The sequence below is a fragment of the Lepisosteus platostomus genome, chromosome 14 (genome assembly GCF_059453375.1).
Source record: "Lepisosteus platostomus isolate fLepPlt1 chromosome 14, fLepPlt1.hap1, whole genome shotgun sequence".
Taxonomy (NCBI): domain Eukaryota; kingdom Metazoa; phylum Chordata; class Actinopteri; order Semionotiformes; family Lepisosteidae; genus Lepisosteus; species Lepisosteus platostomus.
This window is the reverse complement of record NC_142624.1, coordinates 5,421,334-5,445,092: the sequence shown is the minus strand read 5'-3', so window position 1 is coordinate 5,445,092 and position 23,759 is coordinate 5,421,334. Positions and strand designations below refer to the sequence as shown.

At 38.4% G+C, this 23,759-nt stretch overlaps 1 protein-coding gene and 1 long non-coding RNA gene across 3 annotated transcripts in view; one reads left to right on the top strand and one right to left on the bottom strand.

The window, feature by feature from the left end:
* On the top strand, positions 1-9,394 carry LOC148648772 (uncharacterized). The gene is made up of 4 exons (XR_015926458.1): positions 1-3,705; positions 4,529-4,657; positions 6,039-6,100; positions 8,514-9,394. It is a non-coding gene; the product is annotated as an uncharacterized LOC148648772 (long non-coding RNA).
* cdk15 (cyclin-dependent kinase 15) overlaps positions 1-23,759 on the bottom strand; it is a 311,761-nt gene that overhangs the window by 24,876 nt on the left and 263,126 nt on the right. For both annotated transcript variants that reach the window (XM_088606689.1, XM_088606688.1), the window contains one exon: positions 5,810-5,858. In XM_088606689.1, coding sequence (XP_088462815.1) covers positions 5,810-5,858 — 49 coding nt within the window. The remainder of the gene's footprint in view (positions 1-5,809; positions 5,859-23,759) is intronic.

Genomic DNA, 23,759 nt, shown 5'->3' with positions numbered 1-23,759 from the left:
TCCACAAATAGAAATGCAAAAGAAAACAAATGTCTGAAAATAGTAAGCACCCCTTAAAATCATTCAGACTTAAGTGCAACAGGTTTTTTTAAACTTGGAGGTAAAAGGTTGAAGCTTGTTTAAAATTGGGTCGAGCTCAACGCATCCATAGAATGAAGCACAAGCATGGCGTCATAATTCTGAGCTTAGATGTGGCTGAAGCTTGGAGTGATTTGGTGGAGCAAAATGTGAGTCCTGAATCATGAAGTGCTCTTTAATTTGCTGTGAAAACCTTTACAATAGAACAAGAGTCATGCTATTCTGCCATTTCCAAGATATTGAGAACAATATTGTAGACATCAAGCCGAAAGGGGGGTAGAAAAGGAGGCTGTGGTTCCTCATTTCCTTTGAAAAGCTCTTGTTTTCACTATCGACTGGGGATGAGATCAAATGTTATAAACTTTTATGTGGTATAAACTGAGCAGGCAAAGCTAGCTTTTGTGCCCTTCTATGGCGTTATCACTAAAAAGTCAATTTGAAATTGTTTTAACCCTTGTTTAATATTGATCGTAAAAAAATAAAGTTAGGAAATATGAGTTAATAAATGTTTAATGGGTTGGGACTTACATCTAAGTTTATCCAGCCCAGGTTAAAAGATTTCATGGGTGAGCCACATTATCTTTAAGTAAGTGGGGATATGTAAAAAAAACCTGTAACAAACTAGAACATATTTTGATGACCTCATAGAGCACATTACTAGCTGTGTTACAGACACAAATGATCTCCTAACCAGCACTCACAGCCTTCCTTGCAAAGTTAGTCTCACGTTACAGCTCATGCGTCCCCATAGTCAATCAAGACAATACAGTCCTTTGACTGAAAATAACTCACATGTAGCTCTGCTAGCAAACTCCAAGGTTCCTGACAATTAGGGCTCTAAATCAAACAGGAGTTAAAATTAGCTAGATTGATGAGGGATTCAATCTGTTTCACTCCTGCTGTCCAGCGTCAGTGTCTGAACTGCAAGTGTTGCTACTGCAGATTCTTTTTTTCCCCTTTAGTTTCTTTTGTGTCGCATAAATAATAAGGTGGGTCTCCACAACCGCGGGCTCCCAGTCGCGACAAAGTCTTTTAAAACAGCCACCACAACTGTTCCTCACAACCTTAGCCATTCTTACAGTTGTATTATTGAACATTTCATATAATAATCATTTCCCCCCAGCTTGAAATATGCAAATCACAAACATCACAGTGCTCCTCTTTACTTTCAAAGAAATGACAAATGTTAAAAAATGTTTTTAAAAAAATAAGCAGACACGAGCACGAACTCACTTTTGGTCACCTTTCAATGCCGTCTTTTGGTCCACCGTACATACTCTGCATCTGCTATATTTCCATATCTGTCACAGTCTGTTTTCTTTCATATGTGTTTTTTTTCCCACATGCATTTTTTCTTCCTGTCTGAATGGATGCATTTTTAAAATTGCTGGCCCACTCCAAGGGGGCGCATAATTAATTTTCTTTTTTTTTTTGCAGAGGGGAAAAAAAAATAATTCCTATTAATCAAATTTAAATACGTACATTAAAAACATCTCACTCTTTCATTCTCTTTGCAAAAGAAGAACTCAGTCGCGGGCTTTGATGACCACCAGAGACAAGCTCCACAGTGAAGTCATCTCAAGGTCTGCAGTATGTCAAACTGGGAGCTTTTTTCAGCAGCCAGCTATATTTTAGTAGCAAACAGAATAATAGAATGTTTTGTCTCTATTTGCCCCTAGTATTTCATTATGGATGACTCTTCTAAGATGGTGATGTAGAAATGCCAAGTCTTTGCAAAACTAAAATCCACCTTGTCTGCTTAGAGCAAAAATGCTTTCTCAGGTAGATAAAACATAGAAGACTTAAGTTTTGAACTTAGCTTATTCAATGTATTTTCTTTGTTTCTTCTATTTGAGTGATTTAAGTTTTATTTCAGAATTGATCTCCAGTAGTGTACTCTATCGTGAATGTGCACAGAATGAAACCCACTGTATTTCAAGCTAATAAGTAAAAAGAACAGGAAACATGTGGCCCTCCAGTATATGTAAAACACCAATCTGGAAAGACTCTCAAAAGCATGTTAATGGTCACTGGAAAATGGTAAACACTGGACAATGAGAACTGAGTACTGAGTATGTCTTTTGCCCTTCACAGCATTTATGTTTGTAGGGCATGAACAGTTTAATTTCAATTACCAGCCAAAGGTTCATCCACATTTTAGGGAACTAATGTATGGAAACTCAAGACCCCCCAGAACCAGTGGAAGAAGTGAAAAAAGGCAGATGTTGTTCTTCCAAAGGAACTTCACATTTGGTTGGCTGGTTATTTGGTTTCATTTATCAGTCAACAGAACCATAAGATATTACTCCTAAAGGGAATCATTTTATTTTATTAATAATTGTATTTTATTCCACATGTAATAGATGTGTGTTAATCTTTCAGAACAAAACAAAAAAATGCGTTGAACACAAGAGTAATAATTTGTCCCAATTTAAAAAAATCTGTACACAAGCCGCATGCAAAAGCACATTGGTAAGATCAAACTCAAAAGGATCCTAATACAGGGCATTCCTAAAACATACACACATAGGTACAAGGTCAATTCTTTGTACATCGGTGACAGAGAGAGTTAAAAGCAATCTTTATCTTTGACTGCCGGTATGATATTGTCTTCCTTCTATGTGCAAGTTCAAAGTGGATTAACTGGTTTGCTAAATTTATAGATAAAGAGAAATCTTTGCCTAAGAGTGCTTTCCTTAGAGTGTGGAGTTTTAATGTTCTCACTGTGCTCGTGTGGGTTTCCTCCAGGTGCACCAGTTTTCTCCCACAGTCCAGAAACATTCTGGTAAGTTAACTGGGTTCTGGAAAAATTGGCCCTGGTGTGAGCCTGTGCGTGTCTGAGCCCTGTGATGGACTGGCATCCCATCCAGGGTGTATCCTGGCTTGCATCTGTTGCTTGCTGGGATAGGCTTTGGCTCGTGACTCTGAACTGGATAAAGCAGTTTGAAAATGGAGGGAAGGAGAGCATTTCGATTTCTTATTAAACTCCTGTAGGGTTTTAAGAGCAACCTCACGTTCAGTATGGACAGGAGTCAGTTTTATTTAACAGTTTACAGATTGTTGACCCATTCTAAAGAATTAAATAATTGCTCAGAAATGACCTCTTTCATCCAGTTATTAATAATATACCAATTCAAATATGTCAGTAAAACTTCCAGGAATAGGGTTTCAAGGAAAATGGTGTTTGACAGTCTGTGCATAATATAGAAGGAAAAGGGACCATTTTGTTTGTGAGTCTTGACTGAATTTAGTACCAAAACCCAAGAAATAATCAAGAACAGTACAATAATTTTATCACAGTACCTCAGCCAGGGAGGTATGATGTGAGGTTACACAGATAAAAAATCAAATCCTACTTTTTAAAAAAAAACACATATAACATTGTGTTCCTTTCCATATCAGACTCATAGCAAACAAGCTTCATGAACGAAGGGGTTTACTGAACAGTTACTGAACTCCCTGCAGGCCGGTGACACTGTAACTATACCTTCTAGTTTCTTTGATCTAAATCTGACCAATCTTATGTTTCGGCTTTCAGATCAAGAGACTGTAGTAGCATTCTGATGTTAAGGATTTTGAAAGGAGCTCAACAATGCATTGGGTGAACCCAGCTGCGTTTCACTGAAGGTAACACTTTTTATCTCCTCTTGAAGTTCTCATAAAGGCCTTGATTCACAAGGAGAATCAAAGCATGGGATCCCATTAAAAAGTCAGCAGTGTCCAAAATGTCCATCATAAATCAGGTGGATAAAAAATATTGTATGCACAGCTCAGGTCCTCAAATAAAGAGTTAACAATGAAGTATTATTCAGTAGCAGCCTCTGATGGTTGTAATTCAAACCTATTTGGCACCCGTAAGGCACTTATGTGATACTTCCACATGGGATAAATGGCTCTCTTACTTTTCTCCCTATATGGGGCCTGTTTTTATGTCATCATTCTAAGCCAGTAGGTGTGCTGGGGGCTAATAAAGTAAAGCAAATGCAGAACACATGTAGATACAGGCACTCTTAAGTTGCTTTCGTTCATTCGTGTACATACTGCTCTGTCTGACATCTTATTTAATGTACCATTCTGCTCTGCTGCTCTCCCATTTTCACTTAATGCACATATCACGTCTTGCTTTCTTGTTCATTTTACTGTTCCCCCACACTGGGTGCTCCACACTAAGAAAACACAGGTTTTTCTGTGATATCTACAGCAATTCCAGAGTAGCACTCCTGTGACTTACAATGTTCTTACCCCTTAATGTGTAAAAGCTAAGCATAAATAATAACAAACACTTGAGCTGTATTTGCCTGCCGCTACATTCTGGCTATCCAAATGATGTTTTGGAGGTATTATTCATTTTTCTAAGTATTCCCTGACTTTTGCATCTAAGTAAAAAAGTAAATTCCATTAAATCAGACAGTCATTATTTATTTATTTTTTATTTTTTGCACAAAACCAGGACCTGGGTTTGGTGACTTGGGAAGGCTGGGTCTTTGCTGAAGTGGAATTCAGAGTAGTAAGGAGGAGAGAGAGAGCTAACCGAGCTCTCTGAAGTGTTAATAAGAACCTCAGACAGAGGACATGCAAGGTCAGTCCAGTCTTTTTCTGACACCTCTTGTCACTGAATCGGGGAGAACGGAAAAAAATAATAATTCCCTGGTGTTTCAATCGTAGTGGCTTGCCGGTAGTGTAACCAAATCTTCTTGGAATTATGGAAGTGGGGTAACTGGAGAGTTACAAAAGTCCTGCCAATAAACACAATGCCTTTTCTACCCCCTTTTTTTACATTTTGCAGATTAGAGAATCCCCGTAGTAAAGGGTTTGATGTCATGGCTAAGGGGCATGAAAACACAAGCTTCACAAAGAAGTTCCTGAATAAATTTGCACCCAAGGTGCTCAGGAAACAGTTTGGCTAACGGGTACAAAGTGATAGATTTGTCCTGTAATATAATCATCCCCATGAAGAGATAGAGTTTAAAATCTAAACACATAAATCTCCCCTGTGAAGCTAAATAGTCATAATTCATATTTCATATAGAAAGGCATCTTTGTATTTGTCTTAATAATTTTTCTCATCAACTTGGCTTAAAGAATTTGTAGCATGTATGTGTAGGTGGTGAGTCAATTGCTTGTCATAAAGCTTTGCAGGATTTTAGAGCTGTCCTCGTGGCTGGTGAGCTTTATTTAAGGGTGGTTGTGTTGTGTTTATTTGTGTAAGTTAGTAGCTCAAGTGTGGCTACAAGCTGATGTGGGACTACAGATGCAATCGTATGTCTATGAATAAAAAATGAGGCAGACGTAAAAGCACGCATTTATCAGAAATGTTAACCAAAGAACAAGAGTGAAAACTTGGGAAGGAGGTGTCGTTGTTTTGTCCACTGTCAAATTCATTTTGTTTATTTCTATTTTGCACAAATGCAATCGTAAGTGAAGTGGCAAGTAGCATGTGGTCACTAAATCTGGCATGGCCACAATGTGCGTATCTGTGACCACTTTTCATATATTGTATGCTGTGAGACATTTTTCTAAATCCTTCACAGATCAATTAAAAAATGACGGGAGTAGAGTATTAGAGCAGAATATTTAAACGTCTTTTTAAGAAGCGAACACTGTAGATTGGAGCTCAACAGTTTTGAATATCAGGGTAAAACACATAAAAAGGCCTAAATGTCTTCAACAATGCAATAAGTCTGACAAGCTGATATTCAAGCTACTAAATAGACTTCTTGGATAGTCTTACCTTTTCCAAACGTTCCGGAACATTGTTGGCTCGCAGGGTAGGAACCATTCTACCGGAAGAAATAAAAGAGCGAGCCATCAATTCATTTTCATGAAGTGTACAGCTACTCGACAGCCAAGCCTGCACAGATATAGCACAAGCCAAAGAAAAGCAATTTCATGGACACAGCGCAATATACATATATTTCACAGCAGCACTCCCCACAGATACTCTTCTTCATCATCCTCAGGATGTTGGAACCAGATTGAGAAGGATCGAAGGAAAGACTGACAAACCGGAGGATTCTGAAGTGTGAGTTGTCGATTGAGAGAGTTTTTTTGCTTTACAAGAGAATCTCAAAACAGGATATTGAAGGGGATTAGCTAGAGGTTGGCAGGAGTTTGTGCCTGGAGTTTTTTTTTAGCACAGTATACTTAAAGGACACATTTTGGTTTTACCTTGCAGCTCTGTATGTGTGTCACACCTATAAAGATGTCTGTGTGACGATACTCCACCTCTCGGTATGCCAATTATTACAAACAAGAAGAAGCCATTTGGCCTATCTATCCAGTTTAGTTTGGAGTTTGCATTGAAGATCACAGTGAAGCTGCAACTGAACCAGTATTGACTGAAGTGTTGAATACTGGTTCAATACTGGAAGTCAACACACTACACTCCATTTGACCATTTAAAAATCCAGGAGGTCAGGCAGGAAAAGGACTAAGAGCTGGGTCTCCATACGAATATTTTGCTGTTGAACTGTGGTAGACATGTACAGCATTTGACAACAGTTCTTTCACCCCAAGCCAAGGATGGAGGCTGAAAGCAACCAAGTTGTTTTCCAAGTGAAAGAGTCAGCAGTTCCTTACACCACAGAGTTTAAATATTACACAACAGTCCACAGCCCACAACTAATTTCACTACAGCATTTCATTTTCATATTTTGCACTTTTGGGTTTTGGCATGCTAGGTTTCGTCTCATCACTGGATTTCCCTGTTCTCACGCTCAGAGCTGTGCAGTACTTGATAAGATTTGCAGGAAAGAATTATGGCATCCATAGTTACAGAGCTAGCAGCATGACCTTCATTTGGAAATCCCAACGAAAACTGGAGATTTACCATATTAAAAGTTTCGGCGACAAATGTGGCAAACTGGAGTTAAGCCTTGGGATGCTTGTGCCTTCACTCTCTGGTGCCAAATGCTTGGTTCTTGTTTAGCATATCAAGACTGAAGCTGGGTAGGAAGGGAAAAGAAGGAAGTGTCTATATTGTGTTAGGAGTAAGATTTTAGGATACACACTCCTGTTGCATAACTGACTCTTAATAGCCCCTTCTGCTATCTGTAGATGGACAACAGAAATATAATGAAATTAGTTTTTACACTTCTCTTCAACTGGAATTATGGCCATCACACTAAAGTTAACAACAACAATAAAAATAGTTATTTTTATTATTATGTACTAGAAAAATAATAAGTTTGCACGTTCTTTCCATTTCCAAATCTACACATTTTCATGCATTTCCAAGTAAATCCAGTGCAATTTCATTCCACATCTGTACAGTGCAGAAAACCTGATGTCTTTAACATTTGTTCTTGTTGCTGTTGAGTTCCTTTGTGCAATAAAAGTGATAAAAGTGTTTACTGGTGAAATAAAAGTGGTAAAAATTCAATGATGATTATAATTCAAGCTCTGCTGATGAATCAAATTCCCATTTAAAGGGATTCTAGAAAAAAATTAAAGTGAGTTTGACTTGATATCTTGCAAAGAGGCAAGTGTGAGAGATTATAAAAGACTTTATTAACAAATAAAGATGCATGGTGTGGCTCTGTGGCTATGGATCTGCGCCTGTGGCTGGAAGGTTGCCGGTTCGTATCCCGTTGCTGGCAGAGGAATCCTACTGTGTTGAGCCCCTGAGCAAGGCCCTGAACCCCAACTGCTCCATGGGCGCTGTATAAATGGCTGACCCTGCGCTCTGATCCCAAGCTTCTCTCTCCCTGTCTGTGTGTCTCATGGAGAGCAAGCTGGGGTATGCGAAAAGGCAAATTGTGTAGCCAAAGGGATCTTATCTTATAATAATCAAGGTTTTCTAGAAGTCATATCAATAAAGAACATAGAAGGTGTACTTAATTTTCTGAACAATTCACTTGTGGTTTGTTAGATGTTTTTATTGTTCTGCCAGAAAAAACACTTGTCCTGAAAAGAAAGGGTTTCTTTCCTTTCACTCTCCGTGAGGTACATAACGCTTGCTTTTACGGCCTTTTTAATGGAAAAAAAATAATAACTAGAACATTTAATAGGAGGCTTGTTATAAAGAAGAAAATAGTTTATGTGGTTTGGTAAGTCTCAACATCATGTCCAGAAAGCCTGGCCTTAAGAGATTCATGAAGATTTATGACCAATGTATTTCCATACTGTTGTTATTAGTTTGCAACCATTCATTTTTTTTTGGTTAGTTTAGTTGTTTTGTCCCCCATAATTAGTTTGATGACCCCCTTTTAACATATTGCCCACTTAAAATCTCTTAGAGTGTCCACTAATCCAAAATACTAATACGAAACAAAGTAGCTTGCTGAACAAATCCTTTGTTTTTCTATTAGTCTTTACAGTGTTTTATCTTTACAAACGCTAATTATCAAACAATCACCTCATATGAACCATTTACAAATAATGAGCAGTAAAATGACAGACTTAAAAAAATGTGACAAATTTTTCCCATTTTTCAGCCAGCGGTTATCCTGTTATTGCAGAACTCTGACTGCTCCAAACCTCCCCGATAGCTTGGGAAAAAAAACAACAACAAACAGAAATTCTTCAACCTGGGAGAAGATTTTTATCAGATCAGGCACTTAGATTTTTTCCTGGAATTGGAAACGAGGTACCCCAGGCTAGCTTCCAGATGTCTTTTATGTATTATAACCTCAGAAAACAAGTAAAGAAAAATATTGATCAGTGAACTGCGAGAACTCTGCAGTCTCTTTGCAGTCTCAGTAGTGCATCTTATAGACAGAATGTAACTATTAAAACCTGGCTTTTTTTGGTCTTAATAAAACAAAGCCGACAATATGGCACACAGAACTTGTAACTTCAATGTTAATGAGCAAACAGAATACTTTATACTAGGAACTGAAAAAGACTCCAAAAGATTGCTCAAGAGACTTCAAATAATGGTATTTGAAAGAAGCAATATACTGTACTGTATGGTTTACTTTCCTTTTTATTGCCTTCTTATGCATTTTTTTAACTTTTGGGGTGTTTGTTTGTTATAAGAAAAGGTAAGAGGGCTGCAGTCCTTTAGAATTTTGAATAAGATACAGTATCAGCTTTCAGCTGGGTGGCCAATTTGTCCTTGTCTTCCACAATCCTTCTGTGTAAGGACATGACTCCTATTCCCAGGAAATTCATTTCTCTGGAGTTTCCACCTGTGTCTCCTGAATTGTGTGTTCACTGTTTATTCCTAAACGGAAAATGCCAGACAGCTCTATGGTAAGGAGAACAGTTGTCTAAATTTATCAAAATTAATAACTCCTTACACTTAATGTGCACATTTCTGGACACTCCACTCAAAGCACTTTACAGGTAATGGGGACTCCCCTCCACCACCACCAATGTGCAGCCCCCACCTGGATGATGCGACGGCAGCCATAGTGTGCCAGAACGCTCACCACACATCAGCTGTCAGTATGGAGGAGAACAGAGCGATAAAGCCAATTCATAGATGGGGATTATTAGGAGGCCAAAACTGGTAAAGGCCAATGGGAAATTTGGCCCGGATGCTTGGGTAATCCTGCTCTTTTGTAGGAAGAAGTTAACATGTCTTCCAGCAGCAACATTAGCTTTCCCAGGTGGTCTCCTTTCCAGGTACTGGCCAGGCTCACACCTGCTGGGCTCCAGTGGGTTGCCGGTTGTGAGCTGCGGGGTGATATAGCTGCTGGCATCTCTATCCTAAGACGAGCTGACACTATGACCTCTTGAAAAGATGTGATGACCTGTTGACACTGAGAATCCCTTATGGAACAGCCGCTCCGGAGAACCTTGACCTCGGAGACAGAGACAATGTCTCGGGAGTGTGGCGGGATTGCTCCTGGTTGCCTATTCTCTACTTCAGAGAGCTGCCAGAGGGGTGTGAAGGATACATACCTGTGGGTTGAGAAACCCTAAAAAAGGAAACCCACCCAGGCAAGCAAAACCTTTGATTCTGCATGTGCTTTTGTGGACTGGAAGCGTGTCTTGGACCCATGCCTTAACATTTCGTTTGCGTTTTACTTTGTGCCTGCCAGCCCTTTCATTATTCGGAGTACCTTTTGCTGAGCCTCACAAAAACCCCCTCTTTTTTTGTTTATTTCTTTTTGTTCGATCAAAGGTTGCCAATAAACTGGCAACTGAAGTGCTGTTTGTTTGTGCTGAGTGTTCTGCAAGTGGTGCCAAACCACTCACCCATTATAGAGCATGACTTATATAGCCTATTAACCAACTACTGCTGTAACAACAGCCCCCAAATTTCTCAAAATTGCCTGTGAGGCATTTTGCAGGCGTACATGATTTAAAAATAGAGTTTAGTGTCTAATGGCAGTTTTACCTTTCAGTTATCAAAAGGACTGTACTGACATTATTACCTACGGCAAAACATTAAAACATGAGGTGCCCCACCTTCTGCGCCCAGGTTAAAAGAAGCAGTTCTAAGACCATATTTTCTGTATTGTTTTTGTTTGTGTCCTTAAGGTTTGAAACACAGGCTGAAGCCAAAACTGCCCTGGATTCAAATTTTATTTCTGAAACTGGTATGAGCAAATTGGAAAAAAAATAACTCTAAATCGCGTCTCACCCAACAAAAACCGTCTTAGACAACAAGGCAAGGAGAGGGCATCACTTCATGTCTCCAAAACCAGACATGAACTCCATTGAGCATGTGTGGGCTATCATTGACATTTCCCTGTGCAAACATTCCAATGAACCCATTTTCCAGGACTCCTTCTTGCACAATCTGTGCCAGGAATGAATAGCAATCATACTGACCAGTAGCGCTGATCTTGCCCTGATAATTTTAATGCGGGCAGCTGTCTTGCAAAAGGACAGCATTAAATTATCTGGGGGCCAAGATCTATAATTAACAGTTATTCTTTCAAGCCTGAGTATTTTTTTAATGTTACCAAACCTCTGTAGATATTACAATACCCTTTTAAATGATTTTTTTTAAACAAAATTTTCTTCTGACAGCATCCATATCTAAACATTTCACTCTTTTCCAGGGTATAAAAGAGATATTTACAGTGGTGGCTACCTTTCATTTGGAAAGGAATCCTATATCACCCCCATATGGACAAAATAACATCAGACAGGTTGGGTTTGTGTTTCCAAAGAACCAAAAGATTGACTGCACTTTCTCTATTTCTGAAAAGTACATCCAGCAAATAAATAACAGTGCTGTCTTGTCACTACCTTTGAGACATTTGAAATTTTATAGCTTTTCCTTTAGGGTTAAAATATCCTGGTAGTGGCAATTAGTGACCAAATAAAATAATCTAAATGAGGTCTCACTAAATTGAAGTTAATTATTAACGTTTGGGAGGGATCACACAGACCTGTACCTAATCACCTTCATTATGAAATTAGCTTTATATATCAAACACAAATGTCTCCCTTTACATCCCTCCACCACCCCACTTCTACCTTGCAGCTGCTCCTTGATTCATCCTTCTGAATAGGGTTCGAGATTCCTTGTCCTATAGCCAGGAGGATACCCATTAACCAAGCAGGTTAAGCCAAACCAGGTATTCCAAACATTCACAAAGCATATAGTTTTTGGATGTTGTTGTCCCTAGTTACTACACAATAAAACTTTCCTTGATTTTTGAAGAGGTATTAGAAGGGACAGTAGGGGGCACTCACTCTGCAGTCTGTGTGGGTCCTAATGCCCCAGTATAGTGATGGGGACACTATTCTGGAAAAAAACTCCGTCCTTCGGATGAGACGTTAAACCGAGGTCCTGACTCTCTGTGGCCATTAAAAATCCCAGGGCGTATCTCGAAAAGAGTAAAGGTATTACCCTTGCCAAATTTCCCACTGGCCTTTCCCAATCATGGCCTCCTAATAATCCCCATCTATGAATTGACTTTATCGCTCTGTTCTCCTCCCTACTGACAGCTGATGTGTGGTGAGCATTCTGGCGCACTATGGCTGCTGTTGTGTCATCCAGGTGGGGCTGCACATTAGTGGTGAGAGTGGGATTCCCCATTACCTGTAAAGTGCTTTGAGTGGAGTGTCCAGTGTAAAGGAATTATTATAATTTCCTTGATTTATATTTCCACACAGTTTTTGCTATTTATTCAGAGTTATGTTCAGCCTTTCTATCACTTCAGCTCATTGTCTCGATGAGGATATAGATGAATCTCCATAAATACCCGGATCCCTTCCTTGCATGGCTTCCTATGCAACCTCAATCGAACATCTTCAGCTCTGAGGTAAAGAAACAAAGTAAACACAGACTTTTTATAATCTGTGAGGTTTGGACCAGCATGTGTGCTGTGGTTGCCAGTTTTCATCGGGGCCTATATATTTTGCGGTGCTGAATCCTCTGGTGAGGCTACTGGGGTTCTTTGCCAGATGATCAACATTTTATTTTGTGAAGGTCTCCAAAATATTTTGCCGGGCAACCAGAACTTCATAATGCCACGCTGAAAAGGAAATCTGCTGGCGGCAACAATTTCTGACATCTTTAGTGAGAGACCATTTAAGTATATTGCAGTACAATCCTTTGCTGTATAACCTTGATTCTATTAATGAAAGCATGTGAAACATTTTAAATAAGCACATCATGCTAAACTTTGCTTGTAATAAGACCCTGCAGCAGTGGAGTTGTTGAAATCGCGCAGGCGGGTGTCTGAATTTGAGAACTGAAATTCTCTGTATCTTAGCGAAGACATACTGTACCTCCCCGAGCCTCCACCCTTCTTTCCCTCAAATATCTACCTTCCACAACCTCCCTAATTACCACAAAGCCTCCTATTATTCCAGACTGGCATAACTTGACTGCAGGCCTTTACAGTGCTTCCCCTGTTGAAAACTGGCAGTCTGAGCTTTATTCAAATGTGTTGGTTTCATTCTGCACACAAAGTAGAACTCTCTGCAACTGCACGGCACTGAAAAATAAATAGCAGAGCGACCAAGCTATGTGAAATAAAATTTCTGTCTGATTGATTTGAAATGATAAATTGTATGTAGAGCTGCTGTCCTCAAAATGCGGTCAGAATGCTTGTATTCTGGTTGCTTTGTGCAAAACAATGTTTGTTCGTGTTTTTTTATGATGTCTCATATGATAGGATATCTGAGCTTTGAAATATGAGCAATGAGCCCCAAGCTTTTACTTTTCATTTTGGGGTCTCTAAAATCAACAGGCATTATTTTAGCCATGTTTGTTTTGTTCTGTAGTAATAGAAACCAGATTGCCAGAGTTTTTTTACAATTCAAATTAGTCAGTTCAATTACTTTCATTTTTTTCCACTTAACTTACAATTTTTGAGAGCAAACACATCTGTGACCCTTGCATGTCATTTTTCTGAACACTTCTATCAGAAATGGAGAATTATTTTCTCCTCAAACATTTAATACAGAATTTGAAAGTTACAGTGCTCCTAAGGCCGAACTCTCATTTCATGTTATTTTACTGTGAAGGGTTAGGCTTAATGTTTATCCAGGGATGAAAAGCTTCTATTAGCCAGTGACACATGCAATAGTCACACAAACAGAGTAATTGAAATCAGAGGAAAATGTCAACACATGTGCTGTGCAAAATTATTTATATAGTGCCCCACATGTCCAAGACATCCCAAGTGCAATACCAACATTCAAACAGGATACTCATTCAGCATACGAGTAATGGATGCTTCAGTAATAAGCAAATCACAACAAAAAAGTACATTCAGACAAATAGGTCTTTCCATTTTATTATTGCTAATGCCAGCTGGATTGGAGTTTGAGCGATGGAGATACAGGGGCAGCTCAGCTAAGCCTCCGGCACCAGTTCCATTTCAAGCAATGAATTAGAACAACTAGGAAGTTTGCATTTTGTGATTCGGAGGAAATATTTCTATGGTTTTGGAATAAGTTGCTCATGGAGATAGAAAGGCCCAAATCACTTGTGGCATCTATGTGGAATTTGAGGGCCTCAGGGTGCCCCAGTTTTTTGTTCCAGTGGTCTACATCACGGATTCACCACATGTGCCTCAGATAAAATCTCATTCACCTCCAGGCATTCCTCTCTCCAGACAGACTTATTTAAGGTTGTCTTCAGCAAATACTACAGAGAGTTTTACCCACCAGGAGTCTAGCTGAAAAACTGGTGAGCTATTTTTTTTTAAAACAGGCTCAACAAATTCTCCTTCTCCCCCTTGCTGAAATACTTTGCCAGCCTTTGAAAATGATGTGCTGTGTTTGCCATGGAATGCACAGAACCTGTATCCCAATTACTCATCTGTGCACTTATGTGTGTGTTCTGGTTGCCAACCTAGTGTATGTGTCTGTGAATGGTCCCTATTTAAGTTTTATATACTAAAATTCCTATCATTTATCTGACTTGGTCTTTGAGTATATTGAGTATATATTTAAGTATATTCCTTGACATTGTCACCTGTAAAACATGATCCTGCAATGCAGGTATGATACAATTGGGAAATTTGCATTTTACAGACTTGGAGAGTGAAACGTTCCTCATTCATGCTGTTAATATAAACACAAAGCAGTTCAGGTGCAAAGTGTCAGTTGCAGAAAAAAATGTTTGAACTGGTTTTATTGTACTTCGGTACAGAAACATTGGTCTAATATAAGACCTCAGGAAATGCATAATCATGTGTTTTTCACACAAGACTAGTTGTAAAAGCACAGACCACAAAGGATCTGTTTTGAAATTAAAACATGCTTTACTGTGATCTTTAATTAAAATGTGTTCAGTTTGTGCGATTGTAAAATCCTGTGCAAAAATACTTACCACAGAATAAATTGTCTAGGCATTTGTCCAAACAACTTGCTTAGTTGATGTACTAAATGCGTGAACACGTTTGGAAAGAAAACACTTTGGAAGACCATAAACAAACAGTGGCAATTTATTAAGTAGTGTGTACTGAAAACCTTAACCAAGCTCATGGAAATTTGCCTATGATAATTTACCATAGGACTCTGCACATTGTGCATGGTTTTACAGCAGCATTTACAGTAGTAGGGCTACAGTTTACTACAGTTTCAGCTTGCCATTATTCTGCTTTACTATACTGGACTTTGTCAATGACATGGTGTTCTATTAATTGATTTAAACTAAAATTATTTAAAGCAAGCTTTCATAAGAGCAATCAGAAAAGATTACTTGCACCACATAGGACAAGCGGTCATTTTAAGCATTTTTCTTTAAATATAATAATATGTAATAGAGCAGCTGTGTCTCTGCACTTGTCGAGTTGAGCTATGGTCATGTGGCGTGAGACTAGTCAGATGAGATGAATAAGTGCAGGCATTCACATAAGGGAAGATTAAATAGCTGGTGTGGCTTGTTTCAATCTGGCGTCTCAATAAAAAAGGTTAGGAACACTAGAGAAGTGGAGTGAGCCTATTATCAGGGTTACAGTTTTGCCAGGGGAAAAGGGTTATAGTTCCTATAGGTTTAAAGGCAGAGGCAGGTTGCTGTCCTGTAGGTTAAAGAAGGAAAACATGTTACACTTTCCCTTATGGCTAAACAGGAAAAAGCACCTTTGTCTTTCTTCATGGTTCAGGGTTACACTAGAGAAATACCAAATTGCTCTCTCAGCATTAATAAAATATTCTGTTAGCCTGAAGACATATAATATAATTATTATATAGTTGCATTTTTATCAGTATATATTATTTAATTTTATGCTCAACTTCAATATACCCAGTAGGTACAATTATTAGGTTTTCCCAATAGGTGGTAGCATTCAACAGGCCTGAATATGCCCTATCTTATATACGATGTCTATATGAATATTAGTTAAACAGTGCTACAAGCATACAACCCAGTAGCACAAGACAGTCCCTTGTCCCTTGACCAAGCCATGCCCAGGAAATGCAAAGATAGAATGGTAAAAGCTCATAATTGCATAAAACAAGAACATACAAAAAGCTGCAAAGTCTCTCTTTTAAAAAAAACATTGATGACCTTATGCTATCAGACAGATGTTCACGGTGTTGGAAAGAATCTATTCTTTCATAAATCTCTCAGCCTCTGCCTTTTTAGCCTTGGAAAAAAAAGGACTGAATCACTGCATGACTCAGGAACAACTGTTCCAAACCACTTGGGCTGGAAAGTACTTTTATCTGGAATGCCGAGACAACTTTCCAGCACAACCAAAATTCCTGCAACTATTTAATCATTTCACTTCTGGAGAGGAAGACTTTCAAAAGCCCTCAATCTTTATGGATGCCACACACATCCCAAAGCTGTTTTTTTTTATTCAAGATCCATGTCTTTAAAACAATATAAAGAAAAAATGGACATTAGGACAGCAATTTGCTATTATAATGCTGCATCTCTGCTTAGAAAGGTTTTGGTTAAATCCATCCAATTTGGAAAAGCTGCTTATTCTTGGTAAGATTTGCAGTAACCCAGAACCTGTTGTCGAAATGAAGGGTGCAAGGCTGGATTTTGCCCTTGATAGGATTCCTTTCCATCTCAGGGCATGTGCAAGCAAGCACAGAGGGACAATTTAAAGACACCAATTATCCTAGCCAGCATTAATTAATCTTTGGAATGTAGAAGGAAACCAGAGTACCAGTGCTAACCACCTCTCCACCATGAGGTCCTGATCTCTGTTACAGTAGGCAAACTAAGTATGTGAAAATTGGATAATCTAAGGATACAGTCAGATACTGCATGTTGCACAGAAGGCCAAGAAAACTTATTAATGGGTCTTGGAAAAGCCTGAAAATATTATGGTCATGTGTTGCGGTGCAAGGATGTTATTTTAGAAAAAGACGTGATTAAAGGTACAATGTTTGCCATTCTCAGAAAAGAAGACCTAGGGTATCCTTGTTGGACAGCATTAAAGATGTGACCAGGCTCTAAACAGTACAATCTATGAGGGCACGTTTCATTTCATTTGTAGAAGGATTCCCACAACATGACAAAACCTCTTATTGAAGAAGGCTGAAGCTACCTAGCCTACATAGTACCATATTAACCTGTAGGTAATCCAGGCTGGGTAACAGATGAATTTAGAGAAGAGGAGTCTTGAACAAGTTAACCAGCCATATTATTGAAGCCATTAAGCAGGCTTACTTGAGGAAATGGCTGGATCAGACTTGGATATATTAGCTGCTTTCAACCAAAACCAGCTAGATGGACCTAACAGCTTCCTTTATTTTGCAGCTTTTTCTTTAGCTCTTACTAGCTTATGTAATCCCTGTAAAACAGACAGGTAACCGATGCAACACACCAAAAAAAAAAAAAATTGCTATTACTGTACTTCTGTTTACCTCAATTCTAAACACCAGTTTTTGTTCGCTTGTCAACTTGAGCATATTATGAAATGGGGTTTGGTGCCAATTGTCATATTATCTTGGCCAACCAGTGCAGCAGAAATATACAGAATTTGACTAAATCACAAGGCCCGAATACTGGTCTGATTCGGATGCCTATTTCCATTTTAATAAGGTACAGGATTTTTTTTTTTTTTATCGGTAGGAGCCATTGCAATCTGTTCAACTGTCTGATGTGAAGGATGCGGACATGGCTGGCTTGTACAGGGTGCTGTCTGCATCTGTGGCAGATTGCTCTTTGTTGTTATGATTGCAGCAGGGCCTCTGAAGCTCGTCTGGAGCTTCATTCCTCTACGACACGCCTCATTAAGTTATCTATCATTTTTTAAAATATATGCGGGATGTCTTGGACAGTTGCTCAGTTGCTGGACAGGGAGGCCGAAAAGTGAGAAGATAAAAGGTGAAGAAGAAATTAGACCCTTTCATTATTAACGTATGTTTTCTGAAATTTTATCAAGATCCAGATGAAATATTTAAAGAACTGCCAAAGACTGAAAGAACTGACATTCCTCACAGTATTTTGTTATCACTGGCGAGCAATATTTCAAACACACATACATTTAATCTTAGAACATTTGTGTCTTAAAAGGCATTCAACTCATGAAACAAAATAGCCTCTGTTGAGAGAAATTTAGATCTGATTAAACTCATATTATTGAATGTCATACACTTTCCAAAATAAAGTGTCAGTAAAGTGTCAAGAATCTAATTCAGTAAAAAAAAGTAAAAATATGTTCTAATGGTTTGCAGTTCGTATCATACTATACAAGAATGCGTTTTTTGCAATGAAAAGAAAAGCTAAATGCATTCTGAAACTCAATTCCAAATTGCTCACAGTATGTACTAATGTGTAAAATGTTTTCCCTTCTTTATGCAGAAAACCATATTTATGGAGATTCGTAAACAAAAGTTTATGCATTTTATTTTAAGATAGCAGTTAATACTTCTAGATCTCTTTTATGTAGTAGAAAAATAGTCTTTTAGTTTGTGTATGCATAAAGATGAACAAAGGACGTTAACGACAGGAATCAGCTGAGAAGGTCAAATAGATTTGACTGGTAAATGAAGGTAAAATGTGATAGATGAGCTACAGTACTACAACACAACATATTGGCTGCTGCTTATATCTTCTATTTCTTATTGAAAGAGTCAGATGATGTTATAACGTAATTTAATTGTAGCAGAGCAACGGTTAAAACACGGGTGAATTCTCCAGGAATGGGGTCATCCAATTTAGGAGAAGCCCATTCTTCGGATTCTCACGGGGAAATCACTGAACTAGCTGCACCTGGTGACTTTAGTTCCCTATAAAAGCAGTTCCTAGGACAGTCAGCGGCCATTTTTTCACGATCCTTCACATTTTAGTAAGATAGTGTGTATTCAAAGAGACAATTGAGCGATAAGGGTTTTAAGTACTCCAAGTCAGAGAGGACTTATAGCGAGATAAAACTGGTAGCAGCTTCGGTCGTTTTCCGGGTCGGGACGCCGGTAAATAAGAAAACGGTTAATGAGCGTACCTGGCCAACCGGAATCGACCGAGAGGTTATTGCCACTGCTATGTAGGGAAGATAGTTACGGTTCGTGTGGAGACCCCTTGCCACGCTATCTAAAATGGGGATCTTTCACAGTAATAGAATCGACAGTAGAGACTTGGAGAAAATTGTAACTACCATTTGTAACTTTGCACAATAGTAGCCGTATATTACAGTTCTATTTTATTCTTTGCGTGTATCCATCCAATTTTCAGATTTTTTTTTAAATGTAAGTGAAATTATAATTTCTATTTTCTTCTCTATGCATTTCAAAATCACCCAGTGACCTAGTGATTAAAAACTGTCAAGTTTTCTTGGCAACAATAATGCATTTCAATCAACATTACTAAAGCACTACAATTCTGATTTGTTTGAACTGACCTAACTCCAGCTATCTTGTTCTGTTGCTAGAACATCAAAGAAGATGTTCTTAATACCAAAGAAAGCTGTAAAGCTTTAGTCCAAGCATAATTTCAATTGATGTCATCTGGAAATTGTTTTTAAAAGAACAGACCACAACTGCTTCATAAAACCTACAGAGGTGAATTTCCAAACAGTTTGGCCAGTAAACTGATTCATGCGCAAGGGTGTAGTCTTAACATTAAGATGTTCCTGTTTTGATTGTGTCATTGGCAAGCTGTAACTGGGATTCTCCTAGTGGTGGTGGTCCACAGCTGTTTAAGCTCTTAAAGGGCAAGTTAAGCTTGAATCCAGGGTGTTTTCCAAGAACTGCTATGTGACTATGAACCAAACATGTACTGTATGTCTTCATGGGAGCTTTTGAGCTACCAGTGTTGTCATTGAGATTGGTATTCCAATCTCTCCTGTGTGCAATGGGGGACCTATTATATGGAAGATGGGTGTAAGAGATGGTAGTGCAAAAGTCAGTTCCACATGGGGAAATATATAACTGTAAAAGGTTTAGCATGAAGATAGCATACTTTGGAAAGAAGAGAATATTTAGCAGGGCTGCTGAAAACCTGGATTTATTTCTGAGGTAGCCAATGAGAGCAGTTGGATTTTGTGAAGCAGACAAATCAGTCTCCTGCTGTTTGAGACCTGACCCATTGAGCTTGAAGTTGATGTTGATGAGAGGCATGCAAAATATTTTCTGAAGTTAAAACCAAAAAATGGCAAATTGGAACCTCCGTTTTCTTCATCTGAATCTTTAAAAAGGGTCTTATTTAGTGACTGGAAACTTGCAGTCAAAAATGTATTCTGGCCTTTTTTAACTTGCAGTTGTACTTTGATTTCTTTTCAAAGGGAAATGTTATTGAGAACTAAGTTGATGTTTATGGAATTAAATGATCAATTCTTTAACCTTTTCTTTAACCTTTTTAATTCTCACCTTTTCATCAATTTCCCTATGGGATTAATTAATAAAGTATTATCTATCTTAATTTAAGAGCACAGGCATAATGGCTTTTGAGATGTAATGCCCCTAGGATCTACTTAGTGACCATGGGAAATGATACAGCAAGGTTCCATTGAGGATATTTTTCAGCACATCACGAGTGAATAGAACATGCACATAGCTGTTCCATTGGACAGGTGTTGTCTAGACCTGTTTTTTTATAAATATGATCTGTTATAAAGATTACAGTTCTAACTCCTTTCATCCACGTCCCATTAGAAATGTCTTTGCCACATGCCCACTGCTCAGTTTTGCTTTGTTGAAAACAGTTGTTTTTTTTTAAACCCGATTAAGTACTATCACCTTACATGGACGAGAACGGATATAAAACCAATGCATTATTATTACCTTTACAAGTTAAAAGTAAGAGTTAGGCAAGAGCAAATAAGTCAGGCATAGATGTGTACAGTGTCATGCATTCAATATCAGTCAATATACAGTATAAGCTGGGGTCTATTATAAGGAACTATTTCATACATGGTATCCGTATGAAATCATACATACTTCAAAGTGTGAAGATTTTGTAATTTATAAATATTAAATGTTCCAGAATACTAGGTTTTAATGTTTTCCAGGAATTTATCACCTAATATATTAGTAAAATAAACTAAATTAACCTCCATGAGACAATCAGTCAGGATACATTCAATTATTGTGGCTCCTCAGAATGGGACACTCTTCTCTCAGTAACTGTCATCTCTTGAAATAATGCACAAAAGGGCTTCCCTGAACTTCTTTCTGAGCTTTTGGAGCATTACTAATGGCACTGTGTTGAAAGCAGGGCAATGCTGAGTTGCTGAGATAAATATACTTTTTTTTTTCTTAAGATAATTATGATTGATAGTCCAATTCACCAGCAGTTTGACTCTTGACATCACAGTACCTGTACCTGTCAAGCTGAGGGTGTGCAGGTGAGAGCTGACTGAGAATTGACTGGACAAACAGGACTTCCACTGTCCCAGTTGTCCCAGTACAGATTCAGAAAACGGGGCTGGCGGGATCAGGATAACTTGGGAATAGTTGTGGAGGGGAACTGCAGTCCCAATTTCTCAGACCAGTTATTACATTTTGGAAACAAAATAAATTCATTGACATTATAGAACAATTTTACAAAGTTCGCACCAAATCGGGAACTTTTTGAAAGTACAGTAAGTCGCCATGTTTTTGAAAACATGCATTCCAAGTCCCACATCACAATGTGATGCTGCCCTTCCTTCTAACTAGTCTCCAGAATGACCAATGTAATGTATGAGTTGTACAGCAGTTGTCTGCAACCATCTCGAAATCAAGAGCAATGTTACTAATGTAATTAGTAATTACATTACTAATTAGTAATGGATTTAAAAAGTTGTATTCACAAGCCTGCTTGTTTACACTGTAATCAGGTCACATTACATTGCCGGAGGTTTTGTTGCTTCATTCTGAATCGCGTACCTGGAAATGTAATCTATTTTGTGTTGTAAATTGAAGGTTTTACAAATTACTGCGTACATGTTATTTGTGGCTTAAAATGCACTCATCAATGCTGATTCTTTCTAATGCCAAAATAAAAAAAGAGTGTCGCAGTTCTCCCTTAATGCAGACAACAGAATCAAGTTTGTTTCATGCACAAGAAAGCAACTGCCCAGATATGAGTAGTTCCATAACAGAGCACCAGGACAGCGGCAAGGAGGTATTAAATACCTGGTTTGATTGCTCTTTAAGTGGTGACAGGTGGCCCAGAGAGCCTGTCATACTGGGTCCAGGCAGGGTCGAGCTCCTTGTGCAAAAGCAATCGGTTCCCCTGGAATCTGAGGACTGGCAGCTCTGACCCACCTGAGTGTAACAGACATCCATCTCTTGGGATATTGCTCAGAAGAATTTAGCCACAAAGTTGACCAAGAAAACTCCTGACCATTTGAACCACCTTTAGGAAATCCAGTCGCAGTTCCTCAAGGATCTCACTGTGGTTCCTCTTTTTTCTTAATGGCGTACGTACTATAGAATGGTGTCAATTGTAGGACTGTAGGTGAATGCATGGCAGTGTTTCCCAGTTCCTTTCTTCTTCTGTGAAAGAACATGCCTCCTAGAAGGCTTTTGTAGAATTGGGGAAAGAGACATGAGTGCAAATGGAGTTATGTTTTTATTATTCTCCCAGCCATAAAAAAATGACCCCGCCTTAAACAACAATATTGTCTCCATTTTTGCAGAATGAGCATTCCTTCTCGAGAAAAAATCTCAAGGAATGTTCTGGATGAACAGCTGCCAGAACTATTCCTGGAACATTGGGAGTTTTACAGACAGGCAAGTTAAAATAAATCTAATGTCTTTTGCACAAGGACAAGAAAAGAAAATATCAAGACTGAGGCTGGGCTGAAATTATCCCAAATTTTGAAAGCACCTGACAAGCAGAGTAGAAATCGCCATGTTCGCCAACGCAATTGGAAATCCAGGCTCTTGGAAGACAAATGTCAATCAAGAACAAATACATTAAGGACTGACAGTAGTTGGAAAGTATCAACAGCAAGATGATGGAACACCATTTCTGCCTTTTCATGTTAGGGAACATCATTAGCTGAGATCCTAGAAGAAATTACTTGGATTTTGGATCCACATGCTACTAGCAGGAGGAATGGGCCAGACTTCCTCGTCTTGATGGAAGCCTTTCTTATGTTCGTCCTCTGTAGGAGTTGTTGTAGGAGATTTATTTTAACTTGCATGTCTGTCTGGAAAACTCCTTCATGTTCCAGGAATGTTCAGTCTTTGGTGCTGGAATAATAAGAATTTGTACCAATTATGTATTCAAAGTTCAGGCTAAAACTGGACATGTCAGAAAAATTGAGGTCATGAGTTCACCTTCCCTACTTTCACAAGCATGGGTTCGTGACACGGAGAGAGGCTACTCAACTAATTGAGTGACTTGTTAAGGTGTGTTTGTGCACCTTAATTAATGAGGGGTTGCCACAGAAAATGGTTTGAATACTTATTTCATTACTGAACAATGAATCGTGATTTGTTTTCAATTTTTTTTTTCATTTTAATTGTTTTTTCTTTTTTTTTTACTTTAAAAATGTGGAACAGGTTGTGTACAATATATAAAAATACTAGTTGCTATTTCCTCTTGTCATAACTAGGAGTTTTAAAACAAAAAAAAGTTAAAACCTTGCAAGGGTACAAATACTTTTGTAAGGCACTGTATGTTGCGGTCAAATGCAATAACATGTACTGTAGAGTTTGTAGGTGTATGAATCTGCTACTCTAAAATGTGAACAAATTTATTTTGAATCGAAGGCAAAACGCAGCCTGTTGTCAGTCCTGATTAGGAAGAGTAAGAGCTCTTGTCTTGGTATTGTCAGCTTAAAATTTCATAGACTACTGCCTAATGACCGCAGTCTTGCCTCTGTGGAATGGATTTGGAGCATAATCATGGACTAATATTCAATTTACAGTATGCATGTCCCATGTGACAGCATACTGCATATAACACACTTGTATCAAATGAGTTC